Source organism: Electrona antarctica, assembly GCF_951216825.1.
Source record: "Electrona antarctica genome assembly, chromosome: 15".
NCBI classification, from domain to species: domain Eukaryota; kingdom Metazoa; phylum Chordata; class Actinopteri; order Myctophiformes; family Myctophidae; genus Electrona; species Electrona antarctica.
The window spans coordinates 1,954,670-1,974,914 of record NC_136796.1 but is presented as its reverse complement, the minus strand read 5'-3'; the positions used below and the strand labels follow the sequence as shown (position 1 = coordinate 1,974,914).

General features: G+C 47.3%; 1 protein-coding gene across 1 annotated transcript in view; it reads right to left on the bottom strand.

Moving 5' to 3' along the window:
• Positions 1 to 1,357: 1,357 nt before the first annotated feature.
• The window catches only part of nobox (NOBOX oogenesis homeobox), a gene marked incomplete at its 5' end in the record, with an annotated part of 30,743 nt that continues 11,855 nt past the window's right edge, over positions 1,358 to 20,245 (bottom strand). The window contains 7 exons of the mRNA XM_079522955.1: positions 1,358 to 1,751; positions 2,130 to 2,300; positions 9,927 to 10,286; positions 11,901 to 12,220; positions 16,048 to 16,474; positions 18,357 to 18,493; positions 18,869 to 19,059. Coding sequence (XP_079379081.1) covers positions 1,558 to 1,751; positions 2,130 to 2,300; positions 9,927 to 10,286; positions 11,901 to 12,220; positions 16,048 to 16,474; positions 18,357 to 18,493; positions 18,869 to 19,059 — 1,800 coding nt within the window. The 3' untranslated portion in view covers positions 1,358 to 1,557. The remainder of the gene's footprint in view (positions 1,752 to 2,129; positions 2,301 to 9,926; positions 10,287 to 11,900; positions 12,221 to 16,047; positions 16,475 to 18,356; positions 18,494 to 18,868; positions 19,060 to 20,245) is intronic.

Sequence of the window (20,245 nt, the reverse complement as noted above, 5' to 3'; positions counted from 1 at the left end):
TATATTTGTCGGGCAGAAACCGCATGATGTCCATATTTCAACTCTTATGTTTTGTTTTCTTCACAAAGTGATGCCCTACGTTCGTCATACTATACTGAGGAAAATCTGCTATTGTTTTGAAAATCAAAAAAGTGCTATAAGTCTCTCTGTGAAATGTATGGATATCAAAAAAAGTAAGTATTAAGGAGAAGAGCTTGTGACAAATCAATGAAATCAATTCCATCTGGAACACACAACACACCATTTACGTTTTCTGGAAAGAAAGTTCTTTTGAATCTGAGCTATTTAAATCTGCTATTGTTTGGGAAAACTAAATTATATGAAGTGCTTAAGTCTTACGTCTGTGAAATGTATGAATATAAACCCAATGGAAAGTTAATTATTAAGGAGAAGAGCTTGTGACAAATCAATGACCGTTTGTTCCATCTGGAACACACAACACATCATTTACGTTTTTATCTGGAAAGACAGTTCTTTTGAACATACAGCAGGAGGTTTCCACCCGACCGTGTATCATGTAGCGCAGGGGTTCTCAACCCGTGGGTCGCGACCCCTCGGGGGGTCGCCAAATTATTTTAGGGGGTCCCCAAATTATTTTTCAAAAAAAAAGAAAAAAGAAAATTTTAAATTTTATTTTCACGATTTTTCAAAAATAGCAGACCTACAAGCTCATAGCGCGCCACTCGGTGGCGCGCTATGAGCTTGTAGATCTGCTATTTTTCAATAGCTAAATTATAACATAATGCTTAAAACACCAAAAGGGGTTCCCGCCCAAAATGGGTTAAGGTTATTGTAGCAGTCAATTGATATTGGGGGTCGGGAGGGGGCGGGGCGGGGGTCCCGAGACATTGCCAAAGCATTTCCGGGGGTCCCCGGCCAAAAACGTTGAGAACCCCTGTATTATGTAGTGCAGGGGGTGGGCAACTTTGACGCTGGAGAGAGGGCCAATACATGTCCACACTCACTCCAGAGGGGCCACATTGCATGTATGTCGTAGAAAAAGTGCTATAACTTGTAGATCGGCTATTTTTGGCTATATTTGAATTGAAATCCTGAATAATTTTTTGCTATTTTTAATTGGGATCCTGAAAAGTCATTTTAACTAAATACAAATATATAGGACATAAAAAAGACAATAACATTATTTGTAATACTACTCAGCAAGCTACTAAGTCTAATTTAGAGTAAAGCGGGTCATGTATGGAATTGTAACAGCTGAAATCAATAATATATCAGTATTGTGATAATAAACTGCGGGCCGCATTAAGTGAAGGTGGGGGGCCGCATGTGGCCCCCGGGCCGCCAGTTGCCCACCCCTGATGTAGCGTATATAAATTATAAATAGTCACAGCAACTCGTTGTAAAATAGGCACTTATGTAAGAAATGTAAACTCACCAACACTTTTTTTTTTTTTTTTTGTCAGAATAACTGTGTGAACATCACACACACGAACACACCCGGAACATCAGACGCACACACATAGAAAACACACAACAATCTCAAAATCGTCGCGCACGGCCCACATGCACGCCACACACACACACACACAGTCAGAATCAAAAGTGTACTATGGGGGAGAAATCGCAGTGGAAGTGACTGTGGATCTCGGTGGGGCTGTCATACTCCATCTTGACACAAGGGGGAGCCGGCGGGGGGCTCTCGGGACTGAGCTGGGTGGAGGAGGGGGACTTGGGCCGGGCCTGGACACTGGACTGGACACTGGGCTGGACACCACCACCACCGCTGATGCCTGTCACCATTACAAATATATTACGTTATGACGAGTAATTGAGATGAACGCAATAGAGGGTATGCGCATGCTTAAAGTGAATGGCACATCGAGTGGCAAATCGAGTGGCAAAGCAACATGCAAAGTGAGTTTAACATCGTTTAATGTTGTTTAATGCAATCAGATATGACTTTTCTATGTGGATGTATATGGGCTGTCAAGGCCAGGAAGTAGTTTTTTGCCACTCAGTAGGCGTTCCTGCATAACTTCCTGGTTTGATGATGATGTCACGCGCATACTCTCTATTACCCTGAAGGGTAAAAAGGATTTATAAGAAGACATTTGTAGAATCGTTCAGGACGAAATGGGATAAATGCGATAATTGCGACCCAGGCTTACCGGCAGCGGTGCTGCTGCTCTCGGCTGCTCTGAGGAGGGCCGGCCGCAGGGTGGACACGGGGGGCAGGGTGGACACGGGGGGCAGGGTGGTGGTGGTGGTGCTGCTGCTGCTCTGGGACTGGGTGGAGGTCTGAGGCTGAGGCTGGGAGGACAGAGAGGACCCTCCGTAGCCTATAGGGGTCAGGGACGGGCACACATAGACAAATCAAAGGGGGCTTCAGTCCCTGCCCTTGTCAAGGAATTTTGGGTTAAACTTAAAGATGGAGTGCCACAATCTTTGTATTGTTCCAGTTTTTCATGTGTCTATGAGGTGACAGTACTTCATTAGACACCCTGGAGTCGTTTTTATGTGCAATGGTGTATTAACTTTGTATTTAGGGTTTCTTCCTGGAGGCTGAACCCTTGACAGTCAAACGGGCCAATGAAATAAACAGTAATATAGTGACATCACATTATCAGCCCCTCCCCTAACCCCTCCCCCTTTATCATACAACTACAGCTGTGGGTGCGGCTTCAGTTCAGGTGGATCACCACCCATCACCACCCACCAGGCAAACCAGGCATACTTAATGAACTGGTGGGCGTGTCCACATAAAAGCATGATTTTAACAAATACTGTACACTTTTTGGAAAAAGTTCTTCCTCTTTATATTATAATAATACCTGATGATCTTGTTTTAGCGTGGGAAAAAATCGTGGCACTCCATCTTTAAAGAGCCCTAAAGCCAGCTACGCCATGCAGCTGTGTTTCTTAACCTTTCTTAACTAGTTTTGTGAGATAATTACCCCCTGTTGTCTTTTGTTTATCGTCCTTTTGCCTCCTGTGAGGGGCTGGGCTTATGTCTGTATATCTGGTGTGTTCTCCTGTTGATGGTACCACAATAATAATCACTCTTTCTTTGAAACTCTGAACTCGTGTCTCAACTTATTGTTTCTTCTCTTTACTGACAGATATAACAGATTTTGCATGGACACCCTTTGTACCCGTGTGTAAAAAAAACCCCTGCCAGACCAGTGAATGCAGCATTTACTATGGCGGAAGAAATGCAAAATGCCACTCCTTTCCATGCCATGCCGGAAGGAAGGCAGCATTGCTTTTTTTCCGATGTCTCCTGAACTTGGAACGTAGCATTCTATTTCATACCTACTGACCGCCAGAGGGGCGGTGTTTTCAACACCTGGATATACATCGCGCGCACGCGCAGAGGTCGAATATTAATACCAACACTGTCACTCGTGACCCCCTGTGGGCGTGAGCCACCTATATAGGTGCCCAGTTCACAGGGTTCATCCTCTTTCATCTTTTCGCCTTTGAGCGCAGGTCGATTTATTTTATTGAGCTCCTGCTACTAGCCCTTCGAGGCTGTATGGGGGGGCTCTCGACGCCGGTCATGCCTATAAGCCTCGTAACCGTTCGGTTGGGGCTACCTTGCGTCCTCCAGAGGCTGCATGGTTGGCGGCGATAATTTTCCGCCGGGCTCCCTGGTCCAACTATTATGTTGGACTTTATTTTCTACAGGTAAGTTGCGTGTTACTTTACTTGCCCGGCGGGCGTGCCTGCTACAGCCTTGCGTTATCTTCGCTTTGCTGTGTGGCGTTACATTGGGTTGGTGACAGTGTTTGCTCGCTGGAATCCAACTTGTATGATTTGTGGGATTGTCGGCAGTATCGTCCATCCTCCCGACTAATGCATTAAGGGTTAGCTGTTGTGTGTTCACTAACTAAGAGCTAACTTTGTATTTAATGTCGGTGTGCTGTTTGTGTGGCTCGCAGAGGTGTGCTTCGCCTCGAAAGCGACCGCGGCGGCGCTTATTTGTATTAATCAATACTCATGTTGAATGGCCGCACGATGCTAAATGAGCAACAGCAATGTTTTATGGCGTCAGTAACTGGGCAGTCGCCGTGCTGCAGCGACGCTTATTCTGACTGATTTATAGGATTAGTCATGTTGAATGACCACTCCTCTCCACGTGTTTCTGCAATAAGTGTTTTTCGCTCTGTCGCAGACGTGCAATCTACCACATATGTGGCGCTTGGTTGCAACGATGTCTACCAAGAGGAGGTTTGTGTGGTCGTGACGTTAATGAGCGCTTTCCCCAGACGATTTCTGGTTAAGGAACAAACTTTTTCAAAATGCATGTCAAGTTGTAAACGCAGCTTAGTGCTGACTTGCTAGTTTGTTTTGCTCGTTATATCAAGCAGGAATATGACAATGTTGTCACTGCAGCGTGCTTAACGTCACAGCTTAACTTAAGTGTATACTGCTATCTGAGATAGGCATAGTATAGTCAGTGCTTGTATCTCATAGCTTGAGTGTGATCCGCTCAGCTGCTGTTCGGGTAATACTTGTTTGTGCTTGGCAGTATAATTACTAATATAATGGTTCAAGCGTCTATCGCTTTACCATTGCGTGGTTATCAAACTATCTACTTGGCATGGGATCGAGTGCTCTCCCCTATGTCTGCATAGTATTGGTAACATGTACTGATAAGTTGAAGCATTCTCTGAAGGTTACGCAGTAACCATGGTTATAAGAGATATAAGCGAGGCATGCGCAAGTACGTGCTTTTATGCCCTCGTCGAGAGGGCACGTGCTACGTCATGACGCAAAAGAGGCCCATTCTCTTATATACTTAATAGAATGTGAGTGTACTATAAGTACTTCTGTTGTCCACGCCCACTATGGGACACGTCCCATAGTGAACTGCTGAGGGTTAGATCTTCGTATAACCACGACATTGTGTACCTGGTACTCACTACTGCTTTGACATGTGCAGTATACTGTGATTACTTGCTATCATAGCTTGAGTGTACGTCGCTCTGCTGCTGTCCAGATATTACCAATATGCTTGGTATTAAAATGGTTGTATATGACAGTCCAAGTGTTTGGCCATGCCACTATACTATGGCACTACTTGACACTGTAGCTTGAGTGATTCTCGCTCTTTTGCTGCATTATCACTGACACTGGGGGTGTGTTTCGCTCCACTGCTGTCATACTTTGTGCTTGAAGCTGGCTTGAGTGGCCTTCACTCTTCGCCATACATAGTATTGTTGACATACTGTGTGTACTGATGGTCATTTTTCACTAGTACCGAGGGCATGTTCCGCCCCGCCACTATCATATTGCGTACTTTACACGGGCTTGAGTGGTCCCCGCTCTTCGCCATGTCTGCATTGTATTAATGACATACTGTGCGTACAGATGATCAATAAGCGTAACGCTGTGGCTGACTGGTTCTCGCTGCTTTGGCCGCGTTATCACTGGCATTGAGTGTTTCGCTCTGCTGCCATTATCTGGAGGTATATGACAGTCCAAGTATTTGGCTTTCCCACTATACTATGGCACTACTTGACACTGTAGCTTGAGTGATTCTCGCTCTTTCGCTACAACTACATAACCAGTAGTATTTAGAGTGTCTCGCTCTGCTGCCGTTCATGGATTAGTGCAACATGCTGGTCCTCTCTGGTCCCACAGAGGAGGTCCATTACTTGCGCCTGTAGTCGGGTTTCGACTTGGGCGCCGGACACAGGCTATGGCTGTGGTTCATTCTTCCATCCATCTCCAACTGCTTATCCGTAGTCTGGTCGCGAGGGAAACAGCTCCATACCGAGAGCTGCAGACTTCCTCTCCAGAGCAGCATTAGTAACTTCATTCTGGGGGATCCCGAGACGATCCAAGGCCATTTTGAAGATATTGCTGTTATTGTGGCTGCATACTGCTGGCACGTATGCCAACTGTGTTGGCCGTGGTTGTGGCTGATTTGCCTCCCACAAGGATGCTAGCATTGTGAGATGATGCTCTCAACTAGGGGAAATTTCAAGGTGGTACTCTTGGCCACCAAGTTGCTCAGGTTAAGAACGTCTTAACCCATTTAGGGCCGATGTTGTAAACACCTTCTGAATCCGGACCTAGGTCTCGGAATGATTTCAAATGTCGATTTGATGAATTGAGAAGAGTATACATATGGCTATATACTTTACATAGCAGCGGCAACCCAGACTTGTTCCTGTCTTAATGGGTTGATACATGGGTGCTGCTCTTTTCCTGCTGTTTGCAGAGCCGCTACTCGTGGTCTGTGATGAGTAGCACTGACCTTTAGATTGCCTTCTGGGGGTGACCAACGAGACAGGGTCCCTAACCCTGGACTTAATGCCAGCATTGCTTCTCTGGTGGTGTCACTAGATTAAGCCTTCGAGCTAGTATGGCTATTGCCCATGGCCGCACGCAGTGTAGAGTCACTGGTCTGCCAACTAGATCCATGCCACGGCAGCTGGACTGGGACGTGTTGGACGGTCCCTTAATGGTCACCTCATCCTGGCCCTCTGGCCTGCGCGCATTGATGCGCAGGCACGGCACTTATGGGTGATGCTTGTTCTAGGCGTTAGCTTACGTGGTAACTAACTACCCTGATGATGTTGGGGCTTAGTGTGGCCCGAGGGGCGGCCACGGCGGGTTAGTGAGCCCGCCTGGCGACCCAGAGCCCCTGGATGTCCCGGGTTCAATGCCAGATCCGGCCAGCAATGTGTCCATGTGTGTCCCGGTCTGAGCCCCTAATTGCTCCCAGAGCGCTGTAGAATGGCTGCTCATTGCTCCTAGTAGCAATAAGATGGGTAAATGCAGGGGACACATGTTGCGTACGTGCAACCGTACAGCTGAACTAGCTTGCACATCAATTATAGACTCAGCATTCTAACAGGCCCCACTTTCAGGGAAGTACAGTGGGACACTTAACACTCTGCCTGTCGTTCCAGGCCGGATGTTCGGGCCTGCCACCCAACAGACCTTGCAGCATAGTGCACGGTGAACAAGCAGTTTGGTTCAACTGAAGGTTTCTCCTTGATTCATGATGTGACTGATGACGGTGGTAGTTTTCGCCTGATCCTCGATCTCAGACCTACCAGCTGCCTCTGGTCATGTATGCTGGGCACAGTGGATGTGCTCCAGGCGGTGCCAGATTGAGAATGGTCTGCAAGCATGGCCTTGCTTAAACTCTTAGAGTTAATGGGGGGCTGACGGACAGCTTCCACTGACCTGTCTCGTCTTGGACGAGTACAGTGCTGCCAGCCAGTTCTTCTGGTTGTTGGGCACACCGAAGCGACGTAGACAGTCGCTTCTCTAAGGCTGCTTTCATTGCACCCTTTTACATGTTCTGTCTAGAATTTCTGGGCCTCGAACCCCAGAATTCTGCCTACCACCGTGGATACGGTTGGGTTACTGTTTCAGTTATGTACAGGCATTTAAGCGTGCTTCGCTCTACTGCCTACCATCTCCAGCCAGTGTCTGTGATGTACTGGGCCAGTGTGCAGTGGACTTGGCCCTTGGGATCTTTGGACTTTGTTCGTAACATAATATGTCAACAGTCTATCTTCCGACCCACTAAGGGGTCGCTCGATCCAGTCAGTCTCTGCAGGAGGTCTTGCCTCATCTTGCTGGTTTCATAGCAATGCTCTTGTTGGGTATACAGTCCAGGCGGCGGACATGCTTACCATTTAAGCCTCTTGGATCCGATGATGTTTCGTATCACTGGGCATATGTACGGCAGAGCAGGATCTTTGGCCTTGAGCGCTTGGCGCGTGGCCAACTGTAGTTCTCCCTTCCGGCGCTGACCGTTAGGGCAGGACACTCTGGCCCACCCCTGGCCAGGCGACTTCTTGTAAGTCTTCTCTACACTGCCACTTTTGGTGTCGTGTATCCTTCACAGGATAGGCAGAGGCAGTCGCACAGTAGTATGGTGCCACCATACCAGTCAGGAAGTATGAGTTTCCATGTTTCCGCCTCAATTTGTTTTTCATATTGGGCGGGCTATACGCGACTTGAGGTTCGTTTTTGGTTACCACTGCAGCCGAATCATCTACTGCAGCTTCTCGATGAAGTGCTTTGGCCTCCCCACAGACAGAATCCCCTGTCACAGTTTAGGGAGAGGGTGCATTCTCACCCGGGTTACCTTCGGCTGCGTAAACTGACCACTGGCAATCATGCCTATTGTCCGAACCCTACTTGATTCTTGTGCATCCTGCACCAGGGCGTTGCACGCCAACACAAGTAAACTGTGGTTTAGTTGAGACAAAGCACCACCATGCTCTGTGTTTTCAATACCTGCCTGTGATATTGGCAGCCTTAACCTCTCCACCAGGAGAGTAATTGTGATTGAGAACTGCCCAGTACGGGCCCTGAGAGCCTATTATGTTAGACCTACCACATGCACTTGGTGGTCAGAACGGCTCTTCATTGGCTATGATGGCTCTAATAAAGGTTGCGCTCTCTCTGGACAGCGCCTGTCACACTTTATTGTGGGTATGCCATCAGCCACGCTGACGGGGCGAGCAATCGCCCCCTACCATCTGGTACGAGGTACCACTCTACCAGGTTTGGATGGACTTTGTCCCCAGCCCTTGGATCGGGCCGTTCTCAAATGGCTATCTGCTAGTACCATTTGCCCTCACTGCGACCCTACGGAAGTGAGTAGGTTGTCTTCAGGCCCTGCCCGGTGCCTGAGACTGGGATGCCGATGGGTCTGGGTTTACCATTCGCCAATCCCTCTTATGTCTTCAAGGACTTTCTGCCTTTCACGTTGGCTAGCCTATCATTTTTAGTTTGCTCCACAGCCAGGCACGGAGCATTCTAGTACCTGCCTATTGTGCCCTGTCCGGGCTCTGCGGCACGGCATAGCTGTGATGGCTGTTTGGTTGTCTTTGTCTGTGATAAAGGGCACAGGAAGGGCTGTGCCTTGATTCAACAGAGACTAACGCAACACTTAGAGGTACTTTGATTGTTGCGTTGAGGTAGATTTCTTCAGTAGGCCTCAAGGCCTCCCCAGAGGCATTTTGACATGCCAGACCAGGGGGTGGACATCTGTGCTGCAGTGCAGCCAAATGGGCTCCATCTGTTTTGGGCTTTTGCCAAGAGTCAGCCAACCAGACTCTCCCTCACCCTGTGGTGACGGCTGTTTGGCTGTCCATTAGATCTGCAAACCGACCTCGGTAAGCGCAGATTCCTCGTGACCATGTTGGTATGAGTCATCCAGGTGTTGAAAACACCGCCCCTCTGGCGGTCAGTAGGTATGAAATAGAACGAGAGTTATGTATATAACTACGGTTCTATGAATACCGGATGACCGCCAGAGTTCATTGTCACTCGGAATCCTGACGAAAAGATTTCATGAGGATGAACCCTGTGAACTGGGCACCTATATAGGTGGCTCACGCCCACAGGGGGTCACGAGTGACAGTGTTGGTATTAATATTCGACCTCTGCGCGTGCGCGCGATGTATATCCAGGTGTTGAAAACACCGCCCCTCTGGCGGTCATCCGGTATTCATAGAACCGTAGTTATATACATAACTCTCGTTTTGCACTGAACAAACTTGTTTATAAATCCATGTTGTTACACCTCATCTCCAGTAGATAAAGAGTGCTGGGGAGCGACCCGAAAATAGCGGGAATGAGACATTTCAGCTTTTTTTTTACATTGGCTTGAGTGTTTTTCAACATGGAAACGATTATGAAGATTATGGAAAACAACAATAAGTGATTATCTCCATTTTTTTAACAGACCTACCTCCACCACGGGACAGGTTATGAGGCATGTTGTTGGTGTTGGTGGAGGAGAGACCTACCTCCGCCACGGGACAGGTTATGAGGCATGTTGTTGGTGTTGGTGGAGGAGAGACCTACCTCCGCCACGGGACAGGTTATGAGGCATGTTGTTGGTGTTGGTGGAGGAGAGACCTACCTCCGCCACGGGACAGGTTATGAGGCATGTTGTTGGTGTTGTTGGTGGAGGAGAGACCTACCTCCGCCACGGGACAGGTTATGAGGCATGTTGTTGGTGTTGTTGGTGTTGTTGGTGGAGGAGAGTTGTTGTTGCTGCTGGTGCTCTCGAGAAGAGAGGCCCATGCTGCCTGAAGAGAGGCCCATGCTGCCTGAAGAGAGGCCCATGCTGCCTGGGTTAGAAGAGAGGCCCATGCTGCCTGAAGAGAGGCCCATGCTGCCTGAAGAGAGGCCCATGCTGCCTGAAGAGAGGCCCATGCTGCCTGGGTAGGCCAGGGCACACTGCTGCTGCTGCTGCTGCTGCTGGGCACGCTGGAACATGGCCGCTGGCTGGCTGTACATGTTGGCCCAGGGGTAGGACTGGTACTGGTACTGGAGCCCACCTGGAGAGGGAGGGGAACACACACACACATAATACAGATTGTTATTATTGTTATGGGAAAGAGGGAGTCCATTTTGTTTTGCGACTTAAGCGTTATTCATAGTCTGGATTTTCGGTGAACATGACGTGACGTGACGTCAAGAGCCGCAGTGAAGAGCAAACCACCGCCACCGCCCCAGCCCTTCTCTCACCACCGGAGCGGTGGTCACCTCACCACCGGAGCGGTGGTCACCTCACCACCGGAGCGGTGGTCACCTCACCACCGGAGCGGTGGTCACCTCACCACCGGAGCGGTGGTCACCTCACCACCGGAGCGGTGGTCACCTCACCACCGGAGCGGTGGTCACCTCACCACCGCAGCGGTGGTGAGGTGACCACCGCTCCGGTGGAGCGGTAAGGCTCATACATAGTCTGGATTTTCAGTGGTGGGGTGACCACCGAACTACAACATGACGTCACTGAGCCACGGTGAGGACACAGGTAGGGACACAGGTAGGGACACAGGTAGGGACACAGGTAGGGACACAGGTAGGGACACAGGTATGGACGCAGGTAGGGACACAGGTAGGGACACAGGTAGGGACACAGGTAGGGACACAGGTAGGGACACAGGTAGGGACACAGGTAGGGATGCAGGTAGGGACACAGGTAGGGACACAGGTAGGGACACAGGTATGGACACAGGTAGGGACGCAGGTAGGGACACAGGTAGGGACACAGGTAGGGACACAGGGACACAGGTAGGGACACAGGTAGGGACACAGGTAGGGACACAGGTAGGGACGCAGGTAGGGGTGCAGGTAGGGACACAGGTAGGGACACAGGTAGGGACACAGGTAGGGACACAGGTAGGGACGCAGGTAGGGACACAGGTAGGGACACAGGGACACAGGTAGGGACACAGGTAGGGACACAGGGACACAGGTAGGGACACAGGTAGGGACACAGGTAGGGACACAGGTAGGGACACAGGTAGGGACACAGGTATGGACACAGGTAGGGACGCAGGTAGGGACACAGGTATGGACACAGGGACACAGGTAGGGACACAGGTAGGGACACAGGTAGGGACACAGGTAGGGACACAGGTATGGACACAGGTAGGGACACAGGGACACAGGTAGGGACACAGGTAGGGACACAGGTAGGGACACAGGTAGGGACACAGGTAGGGATGCAGCTATCAATTACTTTCTTAGCTATTATTTTATCGAAGACTTTTTTTTGAATGATGGACATTTTTGAGAAGTGCGTTTTTATTTTATTTTTATATACCATCAAGTATTATGCACTTATGGGGTATTTTATACATTCTCTCGCACAGCGATTTCGTGACAATAGCCCATCTACATATTTAAAAGCTCACCACACGTAGATCTGAACATTTCGATATCAATGATCATTTTTAGAACCGATTCAATTTGATTCGTTCGATTAACTGTTGCACCCCTATTAACACAGATTCCAACACGATTCATATAATATTTGGGGTGCTTGACATGAAAAACCTTGAGAACCACTGACATAGAAACATAGGTTTTTCAGAAAACTATCAGGATTTAGAAGACATTCGTGGAATCGTCCTCAAGGCTAAATGGGTTCAACACCAACTCACCCGGGTGGCCGGCGGGCTGCAGCAGTATCTGCCCTCCGTTCTGGGACTGGATGTAGGCGTGGCCCCCCGCCGTGTAGGTGAGCACCCCGGTGGAGCCCACCCCGGGGCCAAAGGTCAGGTAGGAGGTGGTGCCCCCGTGGTTGGAGGAGGAGTCTGGCGGGGCGTTGGGGGTGAGGTAGGGGGAGGGCGTGAGGTAGGCCAGCCGGGACACGGAGCCCTGCTGAGGCTGAGGCTGCTGCTGGTAGGACGAGGTCTGGAGCTGGTAGGACAGGCTGCTGCTGTTCTGTTGCTGCTGGTGGTCCCCGAAGTCAAACAGGGAGCTGTGGGAGATAAATACAAATAAATAAATGGTGCATTTATATGGCGCCTTTATCCAAGGCGCTTTACAGAGATTGTGCATTACATTCACCCATTCACACACACATTCATACACCGATGGCGGCGGAAACCATGCAAGGCACCAACCAGCACATCAGGAGCAATTAGGGGTTCAGTGTCTTGCTCAAGGACACTACGACACTAACTCTGGGGGAGCGCCCAGTTTCGAACTGGGAACCTTGCGGTTCCCATCCAGCCACTCTACCCCCTGAGCCACTGCCACCCATGAACAGTAGACTGACAGTAAATGGGGGGAGAGAGAGAGAGAGAGATGGGGGGTGACACGCAGAAAAGGTCGTCGGGATCGGGACTCGAACCCACGGCACGCTGTGGGTTCGACACACATTAGCAGCAAAGGTGCCCATTGGTTCAAGATTAGGCAGAAGGAAAAAAAAAGAACGGAACCGGTTCCACCCCGGAGAAAAAGGGGACCCCCCCAGTCTCGTCATGCGGTTATTGCTCTGATTGGCTCAGGTGTGAATGAATTTAACCCATTCAGTCGAAATTAAAAAAATGTCTTCTAAATCCTGACAGTTTTCTGAAATACCTATGTTTCTATATCAGTGGTGCTCAATATTTCATGTCAAGGACCCCAAAAATGATATGTAATAGTCCAATGCGCCACATTTTCATGATTTTTCAAAAATAGCAGACCTACAAGCTGTAAATCTGCTATTTTTCCAACAGCTAAAGCACAACATAATGCTTAAAACACCAAAAGGCGTTCCCACCCAAAATGGGTTAACATGGATTCTCCTTTGTGACAATAACCTGATGAAGGTCTAACTAATATAGACCAAACCGTTGTTGTATTCCCATGAAATCTTGTTCTTGCATTTGAAGACAGTGTGCAGGAGTTTATTTTCTTTCTTTCAGAACGTGGATTAAAAGCTAAATCAAATTTCATTTGTATGGCCAGCTAAAAGTCCTAGGGACACATGCAGCCTACATATTTTATCTGAGGTTTGGGGACTTTTAATTGATTCAGCATGAAGACTAAAGCCTTCTTAATAAATCTACGCAAGCCGTACACGACCATGAGAGCTGGCGCAGCTTTTAGCGGAATTTCCGACCAAACAACGTGGGAATCCACGTAAATGCCTGTCCGCTCACGCTCCGCTCACGTAACGTCGTAAACGCCGTTGTGAATGAGGACCCTAGTGTGCAATTTTTTTGAAACAGCGTGAGACTGAAAGGACGTTTTAGAAAATATCATTCCTTCTGTTCTGCATATACTGCCAACCAGGCCAAGAAATCACAGATTGAGGCTTTAACCCATTTTGACCTGAGATCAGATTCTAAAAATGTCTTCTACATCCTGACAGTTTTCTGAAAAAGCTATGTTTCTATGTCAGTCGTTCTTCGATTTTTCAAAAATAGCAGATCTACAAGCTCGTAGCGCCACTCGGTGGCGCGCTATGAGCTTGTAGGTCTGCTATTTTTCAACAGCTAAAGCATAACATAATGCTAACACCAAAAGGGGTTCCCGCCTAAAATGGGTTAAACCTTTGCTTTTATGAAATATTAGAGACTGTTGGGAGTTTTATGGAAAATCCTCCTAAACTATTTTGACCACTTCAAATGCTTCAAATAATCTTTAAAAAAAAAACGACAATAGCCTCTATCCACAAGCTCTCGATGCGTTGCGGTTGCATTGAGAGCTTGTATTGTCGCTGCACAGCATGCGTCCAGAACACACGCTGGCTTCTATTGAATCCAAATGACCGATATCAGTCGTAGCGAGTCGACTGAGAACTTTAATTTTAAAGTTTCTAAAACAGTTCATGGCGATTAACTCCGGGGCTCTTCCCAACCCCTTTTGGTGTTTTAAAGCATTATGTTATACTTTAGCTTTTGAAAAATAGCAGATCTGCAAGCTCATAGCTCTACGAGCTTGCAGATCTGCTATTTTTGAAAAATCGTGAAAATGTGGCACAAATCTTTGAATATTATATTCTTTTAGAGCGAACGTTTTTCACTCAAATCTTTGCTTCTGGGGGGAGGGGGGGTCCCTGGAACAACATATTTTCTGATGGGGATCGGCGGGCCAATTACATATATTTTTGGGGGTCCTTGTTGTTTGAGAACGACTGACATAGAAACATAGGATTTTCAGAAAACTGTCAGGATTCAGAAGACATTTTGTAGAAATGGGTCTAGTAAATGGGTTAAAAAATGTATCTATTGATCTCTTGGCAGCCGATATGTAATAATTTGCTACATCCTCGGTGGCCGACGTGAGCCACAGGAAACATCTCTAATCCCCAAAACCGCTTCAGTGGCAGTGGGGGGGGGGGGGGTCAAGGGCCAAAAAAATGGCAGCCCCAAATCTGAAAAACTCCTGACAACTGAGTTTAAACTAAAAAACTGCACGTTTCAGCAAGTTCAACTAAAGTCATCTTTTTGAAAGACCATTTTAATACTTGAACTAGAATGGATTATGAGACCAATTTCAACTGTGAAATAAACATGAAAGAGCATAAGTCTGTGTGACCAAGTGGATTTCGGGATTCAGCGCATCAAGAAAAACTGATTCTTTTTAATACCTAATTTAAGTCCTAGAATGAATCTGCAAAGGCACGCTGTTAATAATGTACGGCCCCGGCGCCCGCACGACACTGCTCATCAGGCCTTTGCGATTGTTCAATTAGGCCCATATTAGGGCTTGTACATTTTACGCTGAATTAACATCAAGCAAAGAAACACATCAAATTAACATTTGGAGTGTCCCCGAAAATGTCATGAAATGCACAAACTTGAGATTGTTCAGACTTTGGGGGCAAAAGCCTTCCAGAAAAAAAGCCCTTGTGCCGTGCTGTCTGAACCTGGTATGAAATGGTATACATAATATTTGCTACGGTCACTGTTGGGTGCTCCAGTCTGCGTGTACTGTTGCCATAACCGTTGCTGTCTTTCATAATTCAACCTCTCCATCTTTTTTTTTTTTTTATGTTTTTTTTTTGTGGCTTTCACCTTTATTTTATATTTTTATGGAGGGACAGACAGTAGGCTGACAGGAAATGGGGAGAGAGATGGGGGGGGAAGACATGCAGTAAAGGCCGTCGGGATCAGGAGTCGAACCCGCGGCACACTGCCAGACTGGATTACCAGCCAAGGTGCCTGGACCACTGAGCCATGGCCCAGGCCAACCTCTCCATCTTAATCAGAGTATTGCGTTACAGGGCATTCACGAATACTGACTGAATACTGATTTTGACTTTGAATACAAAAAAGGATTTGAATAGCCCAATATTCACGAGTAATGTGTCATAGTTCTATCATCCAATAGAAATGAGCAATTCTCTGCATTTCCCATTAAAACACAGTGTTGCGATCGTAGAGTCATGTTGTTTTTCTGCCTTTTCATCTTTCTGGCTTGAGCGCTGCTGTTCTAGCGACCCGTCTGCACCGAGTGACAACACAACACAACGTCACAGTATATGACATTATTTGACAACAATCAACCATAGATTAGGAACGTCTGCTAAATGCTTAAATTGTAAATTGTAAATAGGTTGACCCATTCTGACCTGAGATCAGATTCTAAAAATGTCTTCTACATCCTGACAGTTTTCTGAAAAAGCTATGTTTCTATGTCGTTCTTTGATTTTTCAAAAATAGCAGACCTACAAGCTTGTAGCGCGCCACTCGGTGGCGTGCTACGAGCTTGTAGATCTGCTATTTTTCAATAGCTAAAGCATAACATAATGCTAACACCAAAAGGGGTTCCCGCCCAGAATGGGTTAATAACGTGAGAGAGCGTGCTGACCTGGGGTCAGCCTGCAGAGCCTGCTGCGTGGCGTGGTCTCTCCCCGCCTGCATCGCGGACGAGGAGGCGGAGCCCTCCAGGCCGTCCATGAACAGGTGCGGCGGCGTGCTGGCCGGGGTGTTGTTGAGGACGGGCGGAGCCGAGGCGGAGGCGGAGGCAGGGTGGTGGTGGTGGTTGGTGGCGTTGGGGAAGTTGTAGGCGGCGCCGGCGGTGGCGAACAGAGGCAGGCTGGCGCGGCGCAGCGGGGGCGGGCTGTGCATGGCCGGGTGGAGGGGGTGGTACTCCACTGACGCAGCAGAGACTCCTCCTCCTCCTCCTCCTCCTCCTCCCCCGGCCTGAGACGACGACCCCATCTGATGATGCTGAAGCCCCGCCCCTGCCCCCGCCCCCACCACCACCTCCCTGTTCCTGGCCTGACCTGTAAGAGCTACAAGCAATACAATTTTACAATTTAGGCCTTTAGAAGGGAAAAAATCCACTCAGTTTGGACAAAATTGGATTAAAATATTGGCTTATAATAGGTTATCAATAGGGCCATCTTGGAGGCAAATTTAGGGCATTAGCAGTGAGCAGATTATGCTAGATTTTTTATCCTGGCTAGTAGACCTAATTTTCTGTCAGAATCAGTTGAGTAATAACAAAATAATGCAATTTTGTCCAACCTCTGGCCTTTATTTACCTGACCCTGTACACTACAGTAAGCAAGAACAACAACACATGGTAATACATCAAATGCTCAGAAACCTAACATCCGTCACTCACAAGCAAACAACACACACACACACACACACACACACACACACACACACACGCACACGCACACGCACACGCACACGCACACACACACACACACAGCAAAAACAAATCAATGGAAAATGTAATCTATAGAATAGTATCTGGGGACAATAAATCAATAGTTTCAACCGCAATACGGACGACTACGTCGTGTCTGTTGGGTGGAAACCTCAGGTTACTTTACCAGGATTTCAAAATTCACTGATTGTCCTGATGAAGGTCTAAATTCACTGATTGTCCTGATGAAGGTCTAAATCACTGATTGTCCTGATGAAGGTCTAAATTCACTGATTGTCCTGATGAAGGTCTAATTCACTGATTGTCCTGATGAAGGTCTAATTCACTGATTGTCCTGATGAAGGTCTAATTCACTGATTGTCCTGATGAAGGTCTAAATCACTGATTGTCCTGATGAAGGTCTAAATTCACTGATTGTCCTGATGAAGGTCTAAATGCACTGATTGTCCTGATGAAGGTCTAATTCACTGATTGTCCTGGTGAAGGTCTAATTCACTGATTGTCCTGATGAAGGTCTAATTCCCTGATTGTCCTGATGAAGGTCTAATTCCCTGATTGTCCTGATGAAGGTCTAATTCACTGATTGTCCTGATGAAGGTCTAATTCACTGATTGTCCTGATGAAGGTCTAATTCACTGATTGTCCTGGTGAAGGTCTAATTCACTGATTGTCCTGATGAAGGTCTAATTCCCTGATTGTCCTGATGAAGGTCTAATTCCCTGATTGTCCTGATGAAGGTCTAATTCACTGATTGTCCTGATGAAGGTCTAATTCACTGATTGTCCTGATGAAGGTCTAAATTCACTGATTGTCCTGATGAAGGTCTAATGCACTGATTGTCCTGATGAAGGTCTAATTCACTGATTGTCCTGATGAAGGTCTAATTCACTGATTGTCCTGATGAAGGTCTAAATTCACTGATTGTCCTGATGAAGGTCTAGCGACCAAAACGCTCGTTTTGACCTGAGATCAGATTCTAAAAATGTCTTCTAAATCCTGACAGTTTTCTGAAAAAGCTATGTTTCTATGTCAGTCGTTCTTCGATTTTTCAAAAATAGCAGATCTACAAGCTCATAGCGCGCCACTCGGTGGCGCGCTATGAGCTTGTAGATCTGCTATTTTTCAATAGCTAAAGCATAACATAATGCTAACACCAAAAGGGGTTCCCGCCCAGCATGGGTTAATAAAGAGCAAACATTTTTGCAAGTTTCCGACAGAGTGCAGGTCCTGTTTTTCAAAGATACCATTTTACAGGATAAAAAAAGAAGCAAAAGCAGTATGTAAAAACATGTAACATGTTAAAAGGGAGATAAAGAGGTTTTTTTCTGCAGCCTGACAGTGACGAAATAGACGTGTGACTGATGAGAGTGCGTGTGTGTGTGTGTGTGTGTGTGTGTGTGTGTGTGTGTGTGTGTGTGTGTGTGTGTGTGTGTGTGTGTGTGTGTGTGTGTGTGTGTGTGCGTGTGTGTGTGTGTGTGTGTGAGTAGAAAGCTGACCAGGGCTGGGCTGTCTGGTGGTCAACATGGCGCTGAACGAGGTCAGGTTCTGGGTGGACGGGGTGGTCAGAGACGGAGGTGGTGGTGCAGGGAGCAGCGGGGCTATGGGCGCATAATGCCCAGAGTAGGAGGTCGGCCTGATGATAAAACAACAACAACTGTGATGAGCCAACAACGACAAGCACTGACAGAAGACTTGGGGACAACGTGTTGCGCTTTCTCGAACATGACCTTTTTCATGTCAAGGACCCCCAGAATTATCTGTATTTGACTGAAAATATATTGTTGTTTCAGGGACCCTCCCCAGAAGCAAAGTTATAAACGTTCGCTCTAAAATAATATATATTCAAAAGATGTGCGCCACATTTTCAAGATTTTTCAAAAAAATAAAAAAAAACAGATCTACAAGCTCGTAGCGCGGCACTGAGTGCCGCGCTACGAGCTTGTAGATCTGCTATTTTTCAATCGCTAAAGTATGGGGTTCCCGCCCTTGAATGGGTTGTTGAACTGACTTGACGTGCGGCGGCAGGGTGGCGAGGCTGGCCATGGACAGGTTGGCGTGGTGTTGAGGGTGGTGGAGGTATGGTGAGGTGCTGCCCTGCCCTCCTCCTCCTCCTCCTCCTCCTCCTCTCCGGTGGTCCCCCCCTCCGGCCATGGAGCGCTCCTGCTTCCTCCACTTGGCCCTGCGGTTCTGGAACCAGACCTGGCACACAGACAGGCAGGCAAAACGTGGTTTAACCCATTTAAAAATGTCTTCTCTAAGGCTAAACTGGCTAGTATTTATCCTGACGTAACTCCTACCTGTGACAAGTGCAAGAGCGGTGATGCAACTTTGATCCATCAGTATAGAGCGTCGCAGTCCCGCCTCCTACCCTGGACCAGGAAATGAAACCCAATGCATTTTTCCTCATAGACATTTCTTAAAGTATTTATTTAAAGACGGTTACGCCGCGGAGAAAGCCAACTCGAGTCGTGACAACTCATGACAACACAAACAATATTTTGGACCAAACAAATAATTACAAAGAAGAAAAACAACAAAAAAAAGTGTTGTAACCTGCCGTTTTTTTCTTCTTTCTAATTATTTGTTTGGTCCAAAATATTGTGTGTTGTCATGAGTTGTCACGACTCGAGTTGGCTTTGTCCGCGGCGTAACCGTCTTTAAATAAATACTTTAAGAAATGTCTATGAGGAAAATGCATTGGGTTTCATTTCCTGGTCCAGGGTAGGAGGCGGGACTGCGACGCTCTATTGGATGTGTCCTAAATTACAACCATTTTGGGGGAATGTGTTCAATACTCTATCCAACATTCTACATCAAAATCTAGACCCAGATCCCTTAGTGGCTCTCCTTGGCACTGCTGGAAGGGATGACCTTCCTCTAACACGCATAGAGTGTCGTATGGTCGACTTTGCCTTGTTGCTCGCTAGGCGTGCCATTCTGCTCAAATGGAAGGATGCTGCCCCACCCGTGCTCCGTCAGTGGCTTCGTGATATAATGTCCTGTCTCGAGTTGGAGATGTTAAGGTTTTCAATTGCCGGCTCTGAGAAAAAGTTTTACAAGACCTGGGGCCCGTTTATGACATTCTACCACAACACACAAACTGCATAGTGTGCCGTGCCTATGCCTCGGCCAACGCCAAACCACAACAGAAACAAAATCTGCTCTGCTATGAAAAATCTGCTTTTTATTTTATTATATTTTTTATTTTTTGTAATTATGTATGCATGTATTTTTGTGTATGTGTATATAGATATATTTATTTATTTTATTTCCTCCAGACAGTTTTTCCGACTATCCTTGGGATTGTGGGTGGGGGGAGGGTGGGATAGGGGATTGAGTTTTATTTTTATATGTCTGTTTAATACTTGCCCCTGGGCTACTGTTA